Source organism: Grosmannia clavigera (assembly GCF_000143105.1).
Source record: "Grosmannia clavigera kw1407 unplaced genomic scaffold GCSC_97, whole genome shotgun sequence".
In the NCBI taxonomy this organism is placed as follows: Eukaryota; Fungi; Ascomycota; class Sordariomycetes; order Ophiostomatales; family Ophiostomataceae; genus Leptographium; species Leptographium clavigerum.
In genome coordinates, this window is record NW_014040560.1 from 1,613,601 (window position 1) to 1,628,983 (window position 15,383).

The 15,383-nt window shown below is 57.0% G+C and overlaps 3 protein-coding genes across 3 annotated transcripts; 1 reads left to right on the forward strand and 2 right to left on the reverse strand.

Moving 5' to 3' along the window:
* Window positions 1-658: 658 nt before the first annotated feature.
* CMQ_4622 (uncharacterized protein) lies at window positions 659-5,467 on the forward strand (the record flags this gene model as incomplete). The annotated part of the gene is made up of 5 exons (XM_014312778.1): window positions 659-672; window positions 730-1,294; window positions 1,358-3,782; window positions 3,846-3,948; window positions 4,546-5,467. The coding sequence occupies 5 exons, from the start codon at window positions 659-661 to the stop codon at window positions 5,465-5,467; spliced, it is 4,029 nt and encodes a 1,342-aa protein (XP_014168253.1).
* A 337-nt stretch (window positions 5,468-5,804) lies between these two features.
* Window positions 5,805-9,113, reverse strand: CMQ_4539 (c6 zinc finger domain containing protein; the record flags this gene model as incomplete). Its single annotated transcript, XM_014312695.1, has 3 exons — window positions 5,805-6,656; window positions 6,711-8,661; window positions 8,722-9,113. The coding sequence occupies 3 exons, from the start codon at window positions 9,111-9,113 to the stop codon at window positions 5,805-5,807; spliced, it is 3,195 nt and encodes a 1,064-aa protein (XP_014168170.1).
* A 1,597-nt stretch (window positions 9,114-10,710) lies between these two features.
* On the reverse strand, window positions 10,711-12,761 carry CMQ_4898 (major facilitator superfamily transporter multidrug resistance; the record flags this gene model as incomplete). Its single annotated transcript, XM_014313054.1, has 6 exons — window positions 10,711-11,377; window positions 11,447-11,989; window positions 12,057-12,096; window positions 12,156-12,214; window positions 12,279-12,594; window positions 12,653-12,761. The coding sequence occupies 6 exons, from the start codon at window positions 12,759-12,761 to the stop codon at window positions 10,711-10,713; spliced, it is 1,734 nt and encodes a 577-aa protein (XP_014168529.1).
* Window positions 12,762-15,383: the final 2,622 nt, after the last annotated feature.

A 15,383-nucleotide genomic window follows, 5' to 3' on the forward strand; every position in this document is an offset into this window, starting at 1 on the left:
CCTCTGCCGATACCTCTCCGAGCTTCACTCTCTAGTGGGCTCATGGCCAGCTTCGTTTGCTGTGCCGTTGCCACTAAGAAAGGAACGGAAGACCAGCAGTGAGCTGGTTTATGGGGTGAGCTGGTGTCTGGGGCGCCCCACCCAGAGAAGGGTACTTCTACCTCGGCCTGTACGGAGCTCTCGTGTTCGGCCAGGTACACGAGACCTGGCGTTATTCTGGAACGGCAGCAGCGACCCACAAAGAACTTGATGCGGGGTCGTGGCTTGGGTCACCTGCACCTCAGTGGCTACCCGTAGTGCCAGGTTGGGGCTCTAAAAAAATAGGAACATCGTCATCATCAAGTAGCTTCGCGCTTTGCATCAAGCCGTTGTGTGGCATCAAGCGAAACCCCTCGCATCGGCTTAGACTACGGAATCAAACTGCCTACCTGTGTTTCGGTCGCGCCAGCCTTGCCTCTCTAGTTTCCGCCCATCGCGGTCTACGCCTGGGGAACGATGCCATCTTTGTCGTCTAGCCAGACTGCCAGGAGGTGATAGCTTTTAACCCTTTGACCGCTATCCTCATGAGCAGACGTATCGAAAACATCCGACGAAGTCAATTGATACGTGTCCCTGTCGCCCCAGAACGGAAGGGCGTGAAGGCCGGGCTCTCGCCATCATGGCTTCTTCGGGGTAGGCATCACCCCGCCGATCCCTTCTGGACCCATCATGCTAATGAGGACCTTCAAGCGCGACCCGCGACCTGACTAGGGCCATCAACACCTTTATCCTCTCGCCAAAGCTTCCCCTCCCCGACGACCTTACTGACATCATTGAGGCCTACCTTGATAAACACAGCGACTATGACCAGTCCACTTCCGATCGGCTGGAAGAGGAACTCCTCTCTACCTTTACCAAGTCTGTTCAGAGCCAGCAGGCCCTGTACTATGCCTCTTTTCTGGCCATTCTCCGCCGTCTTCGCCCTTCGCTCCGGTCACCTGCGCATATTCTGCTATGGTGGGAAAAGGTCATCGATCCCATTCTGGACCAGTTAAACCAGGAGCGAGGGCTCATGGTTAGAGCTCTGAACGATATCAACAAATTTCTGGTTCCCGATGGCGAAGACGAAGAGGGCGAAGAGGGCGACGATAAAGACGGCACCAATGGCTCCCCAAGTCCGATTGTCAAATGTCTAGTGCAGAAATGGATGGACGTCTGCAACGATATCCAGCAAGGTGGAGACTGGAAAGTGGTATGGGTCAGGGAAAAGCCAATACAGGATGTCATCACCGTGTTTGGCAGAAGGAGACCAATGGTAAGCAAACATAGGCGGCGATTGATTTGGAGAGTCAATGATCCAGCACCTAACAGGGAACAGGACTTCTTCTATGCCCTCAACGACTTGCTTGTGCAGAAAGAGTATCGCTCTCGCTCCATCACGCTGCTGTCCTCGTTCGCCCAAAGCCAACCGCCCAATCTCTATCTCGTGATCAGATCGCCGTTGTTCGACAATCTCCTTCGGTGTCTCCAGTACGACACTTCTACAACGGTTGTATCTCTGGCTCTCACGTCGTTGACCATGCTGTTGCCAAACATGCCGGGCTCCATCGTTCCAGCCTTGCCGACGCTCTTCAACATTTATGCTCGGATATTGTTTTGGGATCGTGAACCGCAGGTTCTGGATGAAGCACAGTCTGACGCCAATCGGGCAGAACCACACCAGCCAAAGACGGCGTGGGAGAAGTGCACATATGCGTTCGACAGCGACGACGTTTCGATCCCCTACTTTCAGCTTCTGGGCTATTACAACATACTGTACGGTCTCTATCCCCTGAATTTTATGGACTACATTCGCAAGCCGCAGCGTTACCTACGTCATGCCAACGTGACGGGTGCCGACGACGTCGAGGTGCAGCCGTCAGAGATCCGGGATCGATCAGAGCAGTTCCGCCAGTGTCATTTACTCCACCCCAACTTTTACAGTCTCACCATTGAGTCGGAGAAGACCGATTTTGGTCGGTGGAGGAGAAGTGCCACGGCAGACGTCGTTGCCGAATGCGTTGGGCTTCACGTCTACGATCAGAGTGGCACTGATGTCAGCACTCATCTGCATCCCGGAGTTGCTGTGGCGACGACTTCTGCGTCTTCCCCCTTCCAGAGCCTAGAGGCAGGGGGAATCAAGCAGGAGGAGGCGCTTCTTCGAGACTTGACTGTTCTGGAAAGCAGCGGGCTAGCTCAGGATAGGCGTTTATCAACACCATTCAGTGCAATTCTGCCGCCTCCGACCAGCAGCCAGACGGGGTCAGTCATTCGCAGAAGCTCACAGTCCAGCATTGTGTCAGATGGTCATGCACCAGATGCAGGAGGCGATAGTCCGACCCTCTCTCCTCTACTCTCGCAGTCCTTGTCACGCACGGATCTGCAGGGGATGGTGGATTCGAACAAGGTGGTGCAATCACGGCTGGACCAATCACTCACGAACGACAGCGTGCTGTCTCTATCGCTAAGCAATCGGGACTCGGCACCTGAGGGCTTATCGTCCGGCTTGAAACCGGCGGTGCGTCCGGGGCCTGAAAGGTCGCCTTCTCCGCACAGGGTGCCGACTATCCCGACGGGAAATGGCAACGAGAACGAAGAGAGCGATCTTACGGCGAAGCAGATGCAGCGGCAGATAATCATGTTGAAGACCGATCTCGGGTTTGAGCGGTACATGGTGCAGCAGCATCTGGCACATATTGGCGCACTGCGACGCAGCAACATGAAGCAGGTGGTGACGGAAGCAGAGACGCAAAATCTGATCCTGATTAACCGTACGCTCAAGAACCGGATGGAGGAGGCGAAGAAGGCAGAGGCACAGGTCAAGAAGGAGGCGGAGATGAGCCGCAACCGGTCGAAGAACTGGGAAGAGTCGCTGGCGAACAGGCTGAAGAAGCTCCGGGAGGAACAGAAGAAATGGAAGGAAGAAGAGACGACGCTGCGGACGAGCCTGAAGAACTCGCAGGCCGATTGCGCTCGACTTCTCGTGTTGGTGTGCGAAAAGGAAGTTCGGGAGCTCAAGCTGGAGCAGGACCTGCAGATGCTGGAGGCCGGCAAGGCGGAGAAAGAGAGGTTGAATGAAAGAGTGCGCCATCTGGCAGCAGTAGAGCAGGAGGGACAGCGGCTGAAGGAGAAGTTGGCAGAGGTGGAGGCGGAAGCGACGGCGGCGAACAGCACGCTGGAAGTGTTGAACATGAAGATGGAGGCCCGAGAGGCAGAGTTTCGACGAGCGCACGACTATTTCCAGAAGCAGATCGCGACAGTGAACTCGAAGCTGGCGGAAGCACAGAAGAGCGGGCAGACAGCTTACAACGCGAGCCTGGCAGAGACGAGGGCGCAGGTAGAAAGCGCTTTGGCAGCCAGCCGGGCCAAGAATTTGGAGTTGCAGAAGAGCCAGGCGCGGCTGACGAGGAAGTGCAAGATTCTGGAATCGAAGGTGTTTGAGCAGGCGTCCTTGTTCGAGGACCAGGGGCTGCGAGGGGACAACATGCCGCCGACACAGTCTGACCAGGACACGGAGTCAGTGGTGATGTATGGAGAGCAAGCGATGAGCGGTGGGAGCAGCATCGCGGGCGTGAGCATCGACAGCGGCGGCAGCATTGCAGGGCCTCTCCGGTACGGACCACGACTGGCGTCGGATGCAGGTTCGAGCGAATCAGGTCCGTACCGGAATCCGTCTGTGTCGGGGTCGAGCACTGGAGGCGCAGGGCCACTGGGCGAGACAGGAGCGACAGCGAATGCGCAAGCAGAGCGATACTATGGTCGAGGTAAGCAAAATCTGGCTGAGAGTATTGCTGGTTGTGGGGAAGCACCGGGCTAATCGCAGACAGGCGGCGTGCAAAACTCGGTGCGCAAGGAACGAAAAGACAAGAAGAAGGATGACAAAGACAGGAGGTCAGGAGGCCCGAATATTCGCGGCATTCGCGGATTTGTGTGATGCGACGGAGCTGAGGCGACGAGACAGAGGATTCGGGGCCGGATGGACAAACCAAACTGTTGTCAGATCAGAAAGGGACAAATCGATCGATGAATGTGACAGCAAGCAGTCCTGCTGATCAGTGCGATGTCATAAGCCGTAATCGGCCGTGCCAAAGTGCTTTCTGCCCAACCAAGTGTTTGGCCCCAGCCACCTCCACATCCGGCGATAGCCAGCACAGCATGGCTGCAGCCCAACCGACGAACCGTAGCACTGGTGGGTGTAATCGGCAACTGCCTTGCGCGTCATGCAACACGGCCCAGCCACCTGTCACGAGCTCGCAGCCATTTCCGTCGATTGCAGCAGCCCATCGGTGGACAGTCTTGTTTCGTCTGCGCAAGCAAGTCTTTATCTTCTGACCATTTGCCAGAGAGGGCAGATCCCAGTGCTCGTCTGCTCTTTTCTCATTTGCTCATTTGTTCATTTGTTCATCTGCTCTTTGCTCATTTGTTCATCTGCTCATCTGCTCATTTGCTCATTTGCTGCTGCTAGTCCTGTACTGCCAAGAATACGGGGGACAACGGGTAAGCAAGCCGGACGGTCCCACACCACAGCGAGGCCGACATACGAGCCCAACCGGCGCGTCGGGAGGGGACAGTTCCTCCCCGTCGCCCGGGGTTTCGTCTGAGCATGGCGCCCGTGGTGGTGATGCCGTTCCTGCAGGAGGTCGCGATGGGTGTCGAAGCCGGCCGAGACGACGACGGCGGCCCGGAAGCCCAGCCACGACGACTTTCGGGCACGCGTTTCCGTCCACGATGGCCGGTCACGACGATGACGACGACGACGACGACGACGACAGCGGCCTCGGGTGCCGAGACGAGCACGATCGCGGCCACGTACGTGGTGTCGAGCGCGGGTCTCAGCGCCGGCGCCATTGCCGGCATCACGCTCGGCTCCGTGGCCGGCTTCTTGCTGCTGGTCGGCCTGCTGTACGTGCTGTACCGCTGCAGCGACCGCTATGACGCCGCCTCTGTCCGCGAGGAGGTGGTGATCCGCGAGAGCAGCACCGGTCGTCGTCGTCGGACCGCCGTGTCCGTGGACGATGACGACCGGCAAAGTGCTGTCGGTGCCGCCCACCGACGCCATCATGGCCGACGACACCATCATCGACGACGTTCGCATCGCGGCCCCGATCTCGTCGAGCATGAGATTCGCATCGCGGCACCGGCACCACGGGCCCGCCGCCTCCGTCGGGTCGTCGACGAGCAGACGCTGCGACGACCACCACCCCCGCTGGCCGAGGACGAGATCGTCGTCGAGGAGGAGGTCGTCCGGGAGATCGTCGATGAGCGCCGCTCGTCGAGACGGCAGACGGAGGTCGCCGCCACCAGCAGCAGCAGAAGCAGCAGCATCCATCGCCGACGTCGCTCGCGGTCGCGCCATGACGACGCCGAGGACGAGGTGGTCGTGATCGAGGAACACTCGCCCGCACCGTCCGGCCGACATCGCCGGCACAGCAGCAGCAGACGGCGGTAGAGGACGGCGAGGATGTGGATTGTAATCGTGATGGAATGGAATGGCAGCGTTTAATTCCCATTTGCCATTTTCCCCTCCATGTTCTTTCGTCGTCGCATGCGCACAGAACCGGCAGGTGCGATGTAATTAGCCCGGCAACGGCAGGCGCAGTGCAGTGCTCCTTCACATGTATCATCGGTCAACAGGCGGTTTCCTCTTCATTCAATACAGACTACAGTCAATCACCCCTTTTAAAGCATATCAGGGCTAAATTCATAACGTACAAGCTTCGCACCCTGCTCTCCACTTTGCCACCACAAGCAAGACAAGTCCGGAGAAGGGTTTCATCCGCCTTGCCTCACATCCCTCCGCCGCCACCGCCCTGCTGGCCGCCAAAGAAGAAGCCGTCAAACAGGTCCAGCTGCTGGCCGTCATTGAAGTCGTGGTGCATGCCCTCCCAGCCAAAGCCGAGTCCCATGTCCATCGGCGGCTCTGTCGAGAAGGCGCTGCCGCCAAACATCTGGTCCCCGCCCACGCCGCCAAAGTTTTGGAGAAAGTCCATACCCTGCAGGTCTGAGTAGGCCTGGCTGCTGGGCGTGTATACCGAGGCGACGTTTTGCTGCGCCAGGAGCTGCTGCTGCTGCTGCAAGGTCATCAACGATGCGGGAGACGTGTCCTGCATTGCTGTCTGCATCGGCGACACATGGGTTCCTATCGTCGGCGATGCTAGGATGGAAGCCTGGTCCATGTTGGAACCGTCGGGTGTCCTGGCCATGTCGGCCGAACTGGCGCTGCTTCGCGGCACAATAGGTGTGTTCTGCATCAGCGAAAAGCCGTCGGCTTCGGTCTTGACTGCTGCTGCTGCCACGCTGTTGCCACCACTGCCCGTTGCCATCCGGTATGGCCGTGAAGCCTGTCGGTGGCCTGGGTTCGGCGTCGGTGTCGGCTCGTCCGTAGTCGGCGAATAAGCCCAGTCTACCCGCTGCAAATCCATGCTGCCTCGGGACGAGGACCGCTGTCGTGAGCGGTGGCCGCGGCCGTGTCCTAGGGCTGGTTGTCCAAAGCCCCCCTTTGCATTGGCCATCTTGATCGTCGCCCTGGCTGTCCGGTCAAAGGCATCACGACATGCCTCGGCAGGCGGGCACTTGTCCATCAGGTCCGAGAAGACCGATGTTGCCGCCAGGATGGTAAAGTCCACCTCGTCCATGGTCTGTCGGTCAGTACAAGACAGACAACAAACAGCAAACAGCAAAACACAACTCACCAGTCGGCTGCGCACAATCGGCGAGTGCCAGATCGCGTACAAATACGAGATGCCGGCCATGAAGAGGTGGTGCGTGGCCAGATACGTGTAGTTGACCAGGCCGACCAGATGCAGCTGGCGGTACATGCGCAGGATCTTCTGGCCGGCCTCGGCCACCTTGAGATAGACGCGGTCCTCATCCTCGCGCAACTCTGAGTGGTATGCCGTCGGGCTGTTGACCTCCTTGGATGTGTGGTACTCGCTCTCGAACACGGCCGGCACGCTGAGGCTCTGGCGGTACAGCATGATGATAGCCTGCCAGTAGTTGAGCACGAGGAACTCGGTCGAAAAGGCCACCCCGTTGTCTGACTTGGGCGGCACTGACGACTTCCACTTGTACAGCCGCCGGTCAATGTCGATGCGCCACGACCGGAACGAGTCGAAGCCGGCTAGATACGGACACGGAAGGTCATAGTTCATGAACGGCTTGCCCTCGGCAAACGGCCGGTTTCCGCTAGACGTTGCGCGTGCCAGCTGCGCCTGCTGGAATTGCAGCACCTGCAGAATCTCCGACTGCAGCAGCCGCAGCCGGAAGTAATGATGAGCTGCCCGCTTGTACGACGGCTCGGTCGGATCGTGTTCCCTGCGCAGGAACCCGGTCGCCGTGATGTAGCGGTCGTCCAGCAGCGACGGAAACTCTGTCGTCATCACCTGGTCGGGAACGCCGGGTGGCCGCCCAACACAGACGCTGACCAGCCGGTCAAACGAGTATGTGCACCACCAGAGCCGCCGCCGGAGATCGCGCACGTATTCGCGGCGGCCGCGTTCACGCTCCAACACCTCTGTCGGCACCACGCTGCTGCTCGGCAGTCCCGCGTCCACGTCCTTGCCGTCCTCGTAGTACAACCCCAGATCGACGGCCAGTCGCACCGCCACTCCCACAATGTACCACAGTCCCGGCGGCACCGGTCGCAGCAGCGCAAAGTTGGCCAGCAGCAGCACCGCCTGCAGCTCTTCCAGCCCACCACCGCTGTTGCTGAGACATGCCTCCAGGTGGATGATCGCGCTGGCATGGTACTCTTCCGGCTGACACTGTCGTGTTCGGCCACTGCTGCTGCTGCTGTCACTGCTGTTGTTGCCGACCGGTTCCGGCTTGGCCGTGTCGCCCATGATGATCCCGCCGCCAATCGCAAACACCATGTTGAGCATGTACAGCTCCCGAGGTCCGCGGCCATGTGCCTCGTCCGTATACGCGAGCTCAAACGTGTGCATAAAGTCCTCGCGGTGCAGCACTGGAATCTGTGGGTTCGCGTGCTCAAAGTAGAGCCGCACCAGCCGCAAGCCCAGCGTCCGGTCTGGAAACGTCGCCGGTCGGATCGTCGGCTTCGTGTGCAGCCCAAAGAACGAGTCGCGCATCGATGTCCCCGTTCCCACGGCCCCGTTGCCGGCAATCGGCTTGTACGGCCGCACTCCGTTTTTGTCCGAGACCGACTTCTGGTCCGTCACCGACGACTGCACCGCTGCAAACACGACCCGTGCAAACGACACGCCCGCCGTCGAGCCGTGGTGATGTTGGTGTTGGTGTTGATACTGCTGGTGCTGGTGGTCTTGATGCTGCTGGTTGCTGTTGTCTCGTCCGCCTGCCTTTACCTGCATCCGGTGCACTCGGCTGCCCGTCGCCTGGGCCATCGTTCCACCGTCCGTGCCATTGTTGTTGTTGTTGCTGATGCTGATGGAAAGCCCGCTGCTGCCTCCGCTGCCTCCGCTGCCTCCACTGCCTCCACCCGTGGCCACGGCCATCGAACCAGCATTGCCGCCGTCGAGCTGCTCCGAATGCACGCTGCGTGCCGCTTCAGTCGGTGACCGCGCCGTGCTCGAGTGCTCCAGCTCGTCGGCCGGCGGATACGCAATGCTGTTGCCCTGCAGCAGACCTTCCAGCTGCTCCACTCTGGCCTCGAGATAGTACACATAGCTAGGACCGCTGTCAGCCGCTTTTGTCGCATCACACCACAGCACCACGGTCTCTGCTCACCTTCGCGGAATCTCCCGCTTCGTTATCGGGTCGTAGCCCACACAGGCCACGCCGGCTTTCTCGCAGCTCACGCAGCTGGGCAGCCGCTGGTCGCACCGGTTCTTGCGCAGACGGCACCGGTTGCACGCGCTGACATTGCGGAAGCTGCTGCTCGGACCCGATTTGCTCCCTGTCCCGACTGCCACCACCACCGCGGCCGGCGTGCCGTCGCCGCCTCCGGCAGCCTCGCCCACCAAACATTCCACCACCGGCAGAGGCGCTCGTTCGGCGGCGGCGGCTGCTGCTGTCGCTGTCGCGGCCGTGGCCGATATCGGCGAATGGTGATCAGGCGATGTCTGGCGCGGCCGCTTGGCGGGAATCAGGCTCGGCGATGGCGGCGCGTGGGCCGGCATCGTCGACGCTGTTGCCGCCGCCACGATGGCTTTGTCTGGTTGGCCGTCGTTGTCTTGAGGCCTCGGATAGAAAGAAAAAGGACGCGACGTCGGTTGGGTGCAGGAAGGCGCGTCGGCCCGTTGCTCTTTCCTCGTCGACACACGCTGAACCCTAACGGGTGGCCAATGCACAGTCGCCGCAGTGCCTCTAGCACGAGCTTGTCGTCGTTGTCACCGCCAGACACACAGACCCCATAGTATGCCGTCTCCGGGCTCCTTGGCTGCGTGCGCAAAGCGCTCTTCTCTTCCCCCGGTTTCACAATCTCGGAAAAAAGAGCAATTGCCGCCTAGCACAGGACAGCTGACGGCAGTGCGAACCAGCAGCAGCCGCGACGTTGGATGATTTCTCCGGCGGCCGAGATGGAAAGGCGGCAGGGGCGCATCAAAATGTCGGCAACCGAAGATACGACAGCCGTGCTTCAACAATCCGACCTCTAAAATGCTGTGAGAGGAAAGCCGATGAGGTTCGTCCAGGAACAAAAAAAAATGGAGAGCGGAACGGTTGAAGAGCTGGTGTAAAGTGATAGCGATACGGCTAGTGATAGGGCCGTTGGTAATGCGTGCGTGAAATAAAATTGGGAATTGTCCCCGTGAAAATAACGCCAAAGGCGGCCGTTGTCTGGAATTGGATCGCGAGGCCTGAGCCGATAGAGAAGACGGGCGGATGTGCACAAGACCGCTAACGCATCCCTCTCAGCTATACCTCTCTTGGGGGTTCTTCTGCTTCTTCGGTCGTGATAAGAGATCCTCGGCGAATCAGCGCCCGCGTTTGATAATGATTCGTTCGCTTGACGTATTTCCTATCGAAGATCGATTATTAATACTGTCGTACCCCCACTTTTCCTATCCGACTCTGCTGAGCTATTTCCGGGGTTTGGCATATTAATCCTATCCCACCAGATCACCAATATTACTCCACGCTCTCCACGTCTCAGTCAGATTACGTCACACGGAACCGCCATATCGAATGCCAATACTCCTTCCATACATATGGAGCAATATATAGATATATATAGCAGTGAGCCTCACCCCAGCCTCTGTCGATATGCATAGAATATATGCACGCTAGCGTAGCCACTTGGAAGCTATGCAACCTCTCTCTTCTTCTAGACTTTGCCAACAAGGCTACTGCCAATGTGCGCAAATGGTGTATTCCGAGCATTTCTGCTCTCTTCAAACGATAGAAACAGGAAGCGAAATGAGAACAATAACAACCCCAGGCCAGCAGTACTCTATATACTTCCATTTGTTACCTATTGTAACGCCGACACCAATTCCCCCATAAGCCACGGCTTCCAACCAAGGAAAAATCGTAAAACACTAAACTAGAGATCGAGGCACAAGAAGAGCAGAGATTACAAGACAAATTACAAGACAATAAAAAATGACGTGTATAACAAACCCAATTGATCATGGCCAGCAATGATACCCTCTCTATTCCCTCCAACTCCAAGCGTCTGCTTGGTCCGATTCCCTGCCCATGACGCAAATCTTAAAAATGTTAAAGCCCCCACGATAGGAAAGAAAAAAAACCCGTCAGCATGAGATATCCCCTCAGTTATGCTTCCATGTCCCCGGCAGCATGTGCTCGAGGGTGCAGGACACCCGCCTCTGCATCATCTGCCTGTCTTCCCTCAGGAAACTTGCTCGGCATCGTTAGCTGTAGCGCGACAAATGCGCCAATCACAGCCACTGCGCTGCCACACCACCATGGCAGGCTAGAGTAGCCAGTCTCCAATCCAACAGCATACAGCATGCCAGAAATTGCAGGCCCAAAGGCACGGCACAGGCTCGCTGCAGATGCTGACACGCCATTGACAGTACCCAGAGTAAGCGTGCTTGGCGCCAGGTTCATCGTAATCAACGCGTTGCTTGGGTAGGCCAATGTGGAGAATGTGCACTTCCAGATAATAGTCAGGTAGACGCCGGCCATGCGATAGTTTTCTGGCAGCAGCACGAGGTAAGGCGTGACCAGATACAACAGGAAGTAGGGCACGGCCACCAGTTTAAACAGCCGCAGAGGGCCAATCCGCTCAATCACCCACGGGAACAGGAACGAGTTGGAAAGAAGCGAGTAGAACCCTTGAGCGGCCATGATCACACCGATCGTCTGGTTGTCGAAGCCGAACCCGCCAGTGAACTTGAACGGGAGCGACAACTCGCCGTTCTCTGGCGGCACCGTACTGAGAAACATCGGAAGGAGCTGATCGAACGTCATTGTGTGGCTGTGATATATTAGTATGGACTCCCGCAGAGTTGGAAACAGACCACATGTTCTGCGTTTGGGCACTCACAATGCGAGAATGCCAAAAGAAATCGTGTTCAGGATGATGGGCTTCGTAAAGATCTTCAGAGTTGCTCGGCTCGACTCTGAGTGAGGGTTCAAGGCCGTCCGCGGTGTTGGGCGGGTGTTTCCGGCTAGCGAGTCCAGGGTCTCCAGAGCATCCGGCAGGTCCGGTTGTGCGGTGACAGACGTAAGGCAAGGTGATGCTTCGGTTGTGCGGTATCCAGGCAGTTGGTCGTCGGAGTCGATCAAGGGCTCCTCCTCCTCGAGCAGGTATGCCTTGCGCGACTCGCTAGCATCTTTTCGAAACTTGAAGCTGGCGATAAGTCGTTTTCCAAGCTCCAGACCGGGGTCGCGCTGGTATTTCTGGATCGGGTGCGTCTCCTCAAGGAAAAGAATGCCAACAACGACGCCGACAATAACAGCGACAGCGCTGAACAGGTTTGGAAGCAAGTACGGAAACTTGTCCCAAATACTGCCTTCGGGGAAGATGCTGGGGTAAAATTTGCAAGGTCGGGCAAGAGCACCACCAATGGCAGGGCCGATCATCGACCTAGTTGGGCGTGTTAGTAATTAGACCATTCTCCCCATACACGCACAAGCTGTTGGATCCAACATACCCGATGCACCATACTGCAGGAATCACAGCGAACGCACGACCTGCACGAGCGGAGTTAGACAATTATTGGAAGATACAGGGTTATTGATGCGAAACGTACCTTGGTGTTCCTTTACTTTAACAAGCTCGCCGACGGTCGTCTGCATGACTCCTATGTTACTGCGTTCTTGGTCAGACAAAAGTACAAACCCGATTTTCCGGAAAGGGAGGGGGCGTAACGTACCCGTTGAGGAGACCGCCAAGGGCTCGAGCGATTAAGGCAACAGTCAGGTTTGGGGCAAAGCCAAAGAGCAGAACGCTCAGAGCGGTGCCCGACAGCCCAACCAAAAGAACGGGCTTGCGTCCTATCCGATCACTCAGCCGCCCCCAAAACATGCCGGTGAGGAATTCAGCAAAAGTGAAGGCGGACGTAACCAGGCCGGCGTAAAACGCAATTTGCTTGTCGTCCTCAGTGATGTGGAAGTCCTGGATCATGAAATAGATGTATGGAAAGATGCCCATAAAGGCGATCGGTTCACACAGTCGGCAGAGTGCTAGGCCTGTCAATGAAAGGGTTCCTCAGAGGCCCATATAGATGCTGGTTGCCATCAAACTTACCAAGAACAAACATCTGTCTTTTCGGGAAGGGCGGGATGGGCTTGCTGCCTTTGCTGTCAAGAGAAGCCTTCCCGCCCAGGGAGGATGGCCTTGGATTTGAGCCGCGCATGGTGACGGTGGCAGAATGTGCAGAATGTGCGGTTCACTTGGTGGCCGTCTGTAGAACAGGACAGGTAGTCCTCAAAGTAGGGACTGCCCAGGTCGAGCTAGAATTGAGAGCAGTCTGGCATAAACGAAGGAAGACGAGGTAGAGAAGAGAAGAGAGATGGTATGCCAACGAGTGTGTGTGGCTGGTTGTGAGCTTGCTCGGGCGAAGACGACCGACAAAGCGTAGAGTGCAAGGGAGAAGTAGCAGGAAACGAGTCAAGGGAGAAATGTGGAAGGCTGCTGTAAAAGGAGAAGAGCGAAACCGGAAGGAACGATCATAAGAAGGATTTCTAGTATGCACTAAGTTACTCGGTGAGCCAAGAAGGGGGAAAGGCAGAGGGTGATCTATGAGAAGGGAGGGCACCGGTAATGGAAGACTAAGACATGGAGGCTATTATATGAGTCTGCGCAGGCTTGTGGTCTGTGGGAGAGGGCTGAGTTATAATCACCGGACCCTGGGAGCAAACCCGAAGAAGGAAAAAAAACACATCAAATAATGAAAGGACAGGGGCAAAGTGCACCACTCAAGAGCAAGGAGACGTAAAAAGGGAGTAGGGGGGTGGGCGTGGGGTGCAAGAAACTTATTTTTTACTTTTTTTAAACCATCATGTAAGTCCTGTAAATATTAGTGAGCTGTTGCACAGAGCCGGAGAAACAAGCGGTGACAAAAAGCAAAACTGGCCTTGGACGGACTGAGAGACAAGGCAGGCTGATCCTTTTTCAGACTAAGGCACGACGGTGCCTACGACGCGAACAAACCGTCATAATGTGTCGGTCGACGTTTTCCCTCCCTATGAACGCCTGCTGAGGCATGGGGTTTGGGTCCAACAGAATGGCTCACCCACTCGTAGCGCTATGGCTTGCGGTACGCTAATGTGCGCTACGCGCTAGCGCGTACTTCAATCGGTACGAAACGGCTACGTGGTTTTCCTAAAGCTCAGGGAGAAGGGAAAGCGAGAAAGGGAGGGGAGGGTCCCCCCGGGAGAGGAGGAGGGGGGGGGTGTTGAGAACTTATTCCTGACCGTGCTATGCCCCATCTGTGTGGTGCAACCCCATGCTCGAGATCGGTTGTCCTTGGTAGAGGGCGGCAGAAAGGCAGAGAGGCAGACATGCAGAAGATAAAATGGAAGAAACGACAGCACGAGACTCGCATAGGAAAAGGGAGGCGAACTTGGGTCGCGAATTCGTGGAGACCAGAAAGGCGGAACTGCTTGTTTGGAACGCTGAAATAAGAGCCAGGATAGCCCTTGTTCGACAAGCTGCACACAGCCTATATTGGAAAGAGAATTGCATGAAGGAGGAACCTTCATACGGTCGCATGCACGGAAAAGTACCCGGTACGAGGAATATCCTGGACGAAACGTCGATGGGCATCGAAGCTGCCAGAGACGAAAGTGAACATTCGCGCCGTGCGCGTGCGCTGACCGCTTGAGGCCCGAGCCTCATTGGCCGTATTCGGCCCTGATTGGGCTCAACAGGCCTCTCGTAAGATGCATGGGTGTGGGGAGGGCCATGATGTTACATGGCAGCCGATGAGGTTGGGAGACCTATCTTACGGGGCTTGCGGTTCGCTGGGACAAAAACGATCAGCCTTCCACGCAGCAGGGCTGTACGGGGTACGGAGCACATCTGGGCTGATATGCGATATTCGTGGCTCTTGGGCAAGATAAACAGCGACCTGTATGAGGCAAGCGGGGAATGCCGTCTCGTCTTCCCAGACTTTCTATTTTGCTGGGAAGCCCCCTGGGAAAACGGAGTTTCGGCTGCCAAGGCTTGGAAGCAGTTTAGAATCATTTCTCTGTTGTCCGAAGGCAAGATCCAGGGAGTTGGCGGGGTACACAGCCAAAGTTTAGGGTAAATTACGGAGTAGCAGGCGTATTACTCCGTAATGAGGCAGCAACTCTTTGCTGGGGGGGGAGAAAGAGACGAGGGAGGGGGGGGTCATCAAAAGCTCCGCGACTACTTCCGTAGATTGACGCTGCTACTGTAGCTTCCACGCACGCTGCAGCAGATTTTGCGTCACACCTACGCGGTGTCGATGGTTCTGGAGAGGGCGGCTTGAGGCGGTGAATACAAATAATGGACAAAGCTGTGGCGAGAACGGGAAAGACACGTTAACTAGGCCGCCAAGCGAGAGTCAGTGGTCTAAGCCTCCGCTTCCGCATCCGGTCTGTCGAGCCCAACCTGTGGAAAAGAGAGGTCGCGAGGCCGGACGGAGTTGCAGACCGCAGGTGCGATGAGCAAAAAAAAAAACAGAGCCAGAGAGGAGGGGTTGCGAGGGACAAGGCAGGAACGACCTGGTCATTGGCCAAAGCGACGGAAGGAAGCATGGTGGTGCCTTCCGGAGACGCAAAGGGTACTTCCTATAGGCCTGACTGGCGTTGTTTTTTGGGGGGGAGGGGAGGGAGAGTTTCGGGTGGCTTCTTTTGGGAAGGGGGGTGTGTGATCTCGCGGGAGGGGGTGACCTTGGGTTGACGCCCAGCTTACTCGTATAATGGGAGTACTCGTGTCCTGATGGATGGCCAAAGTACAACGTAGCCTGTACCGCAGGGTCGCACAGCACCAGTCAGACAACTGCTTCGCT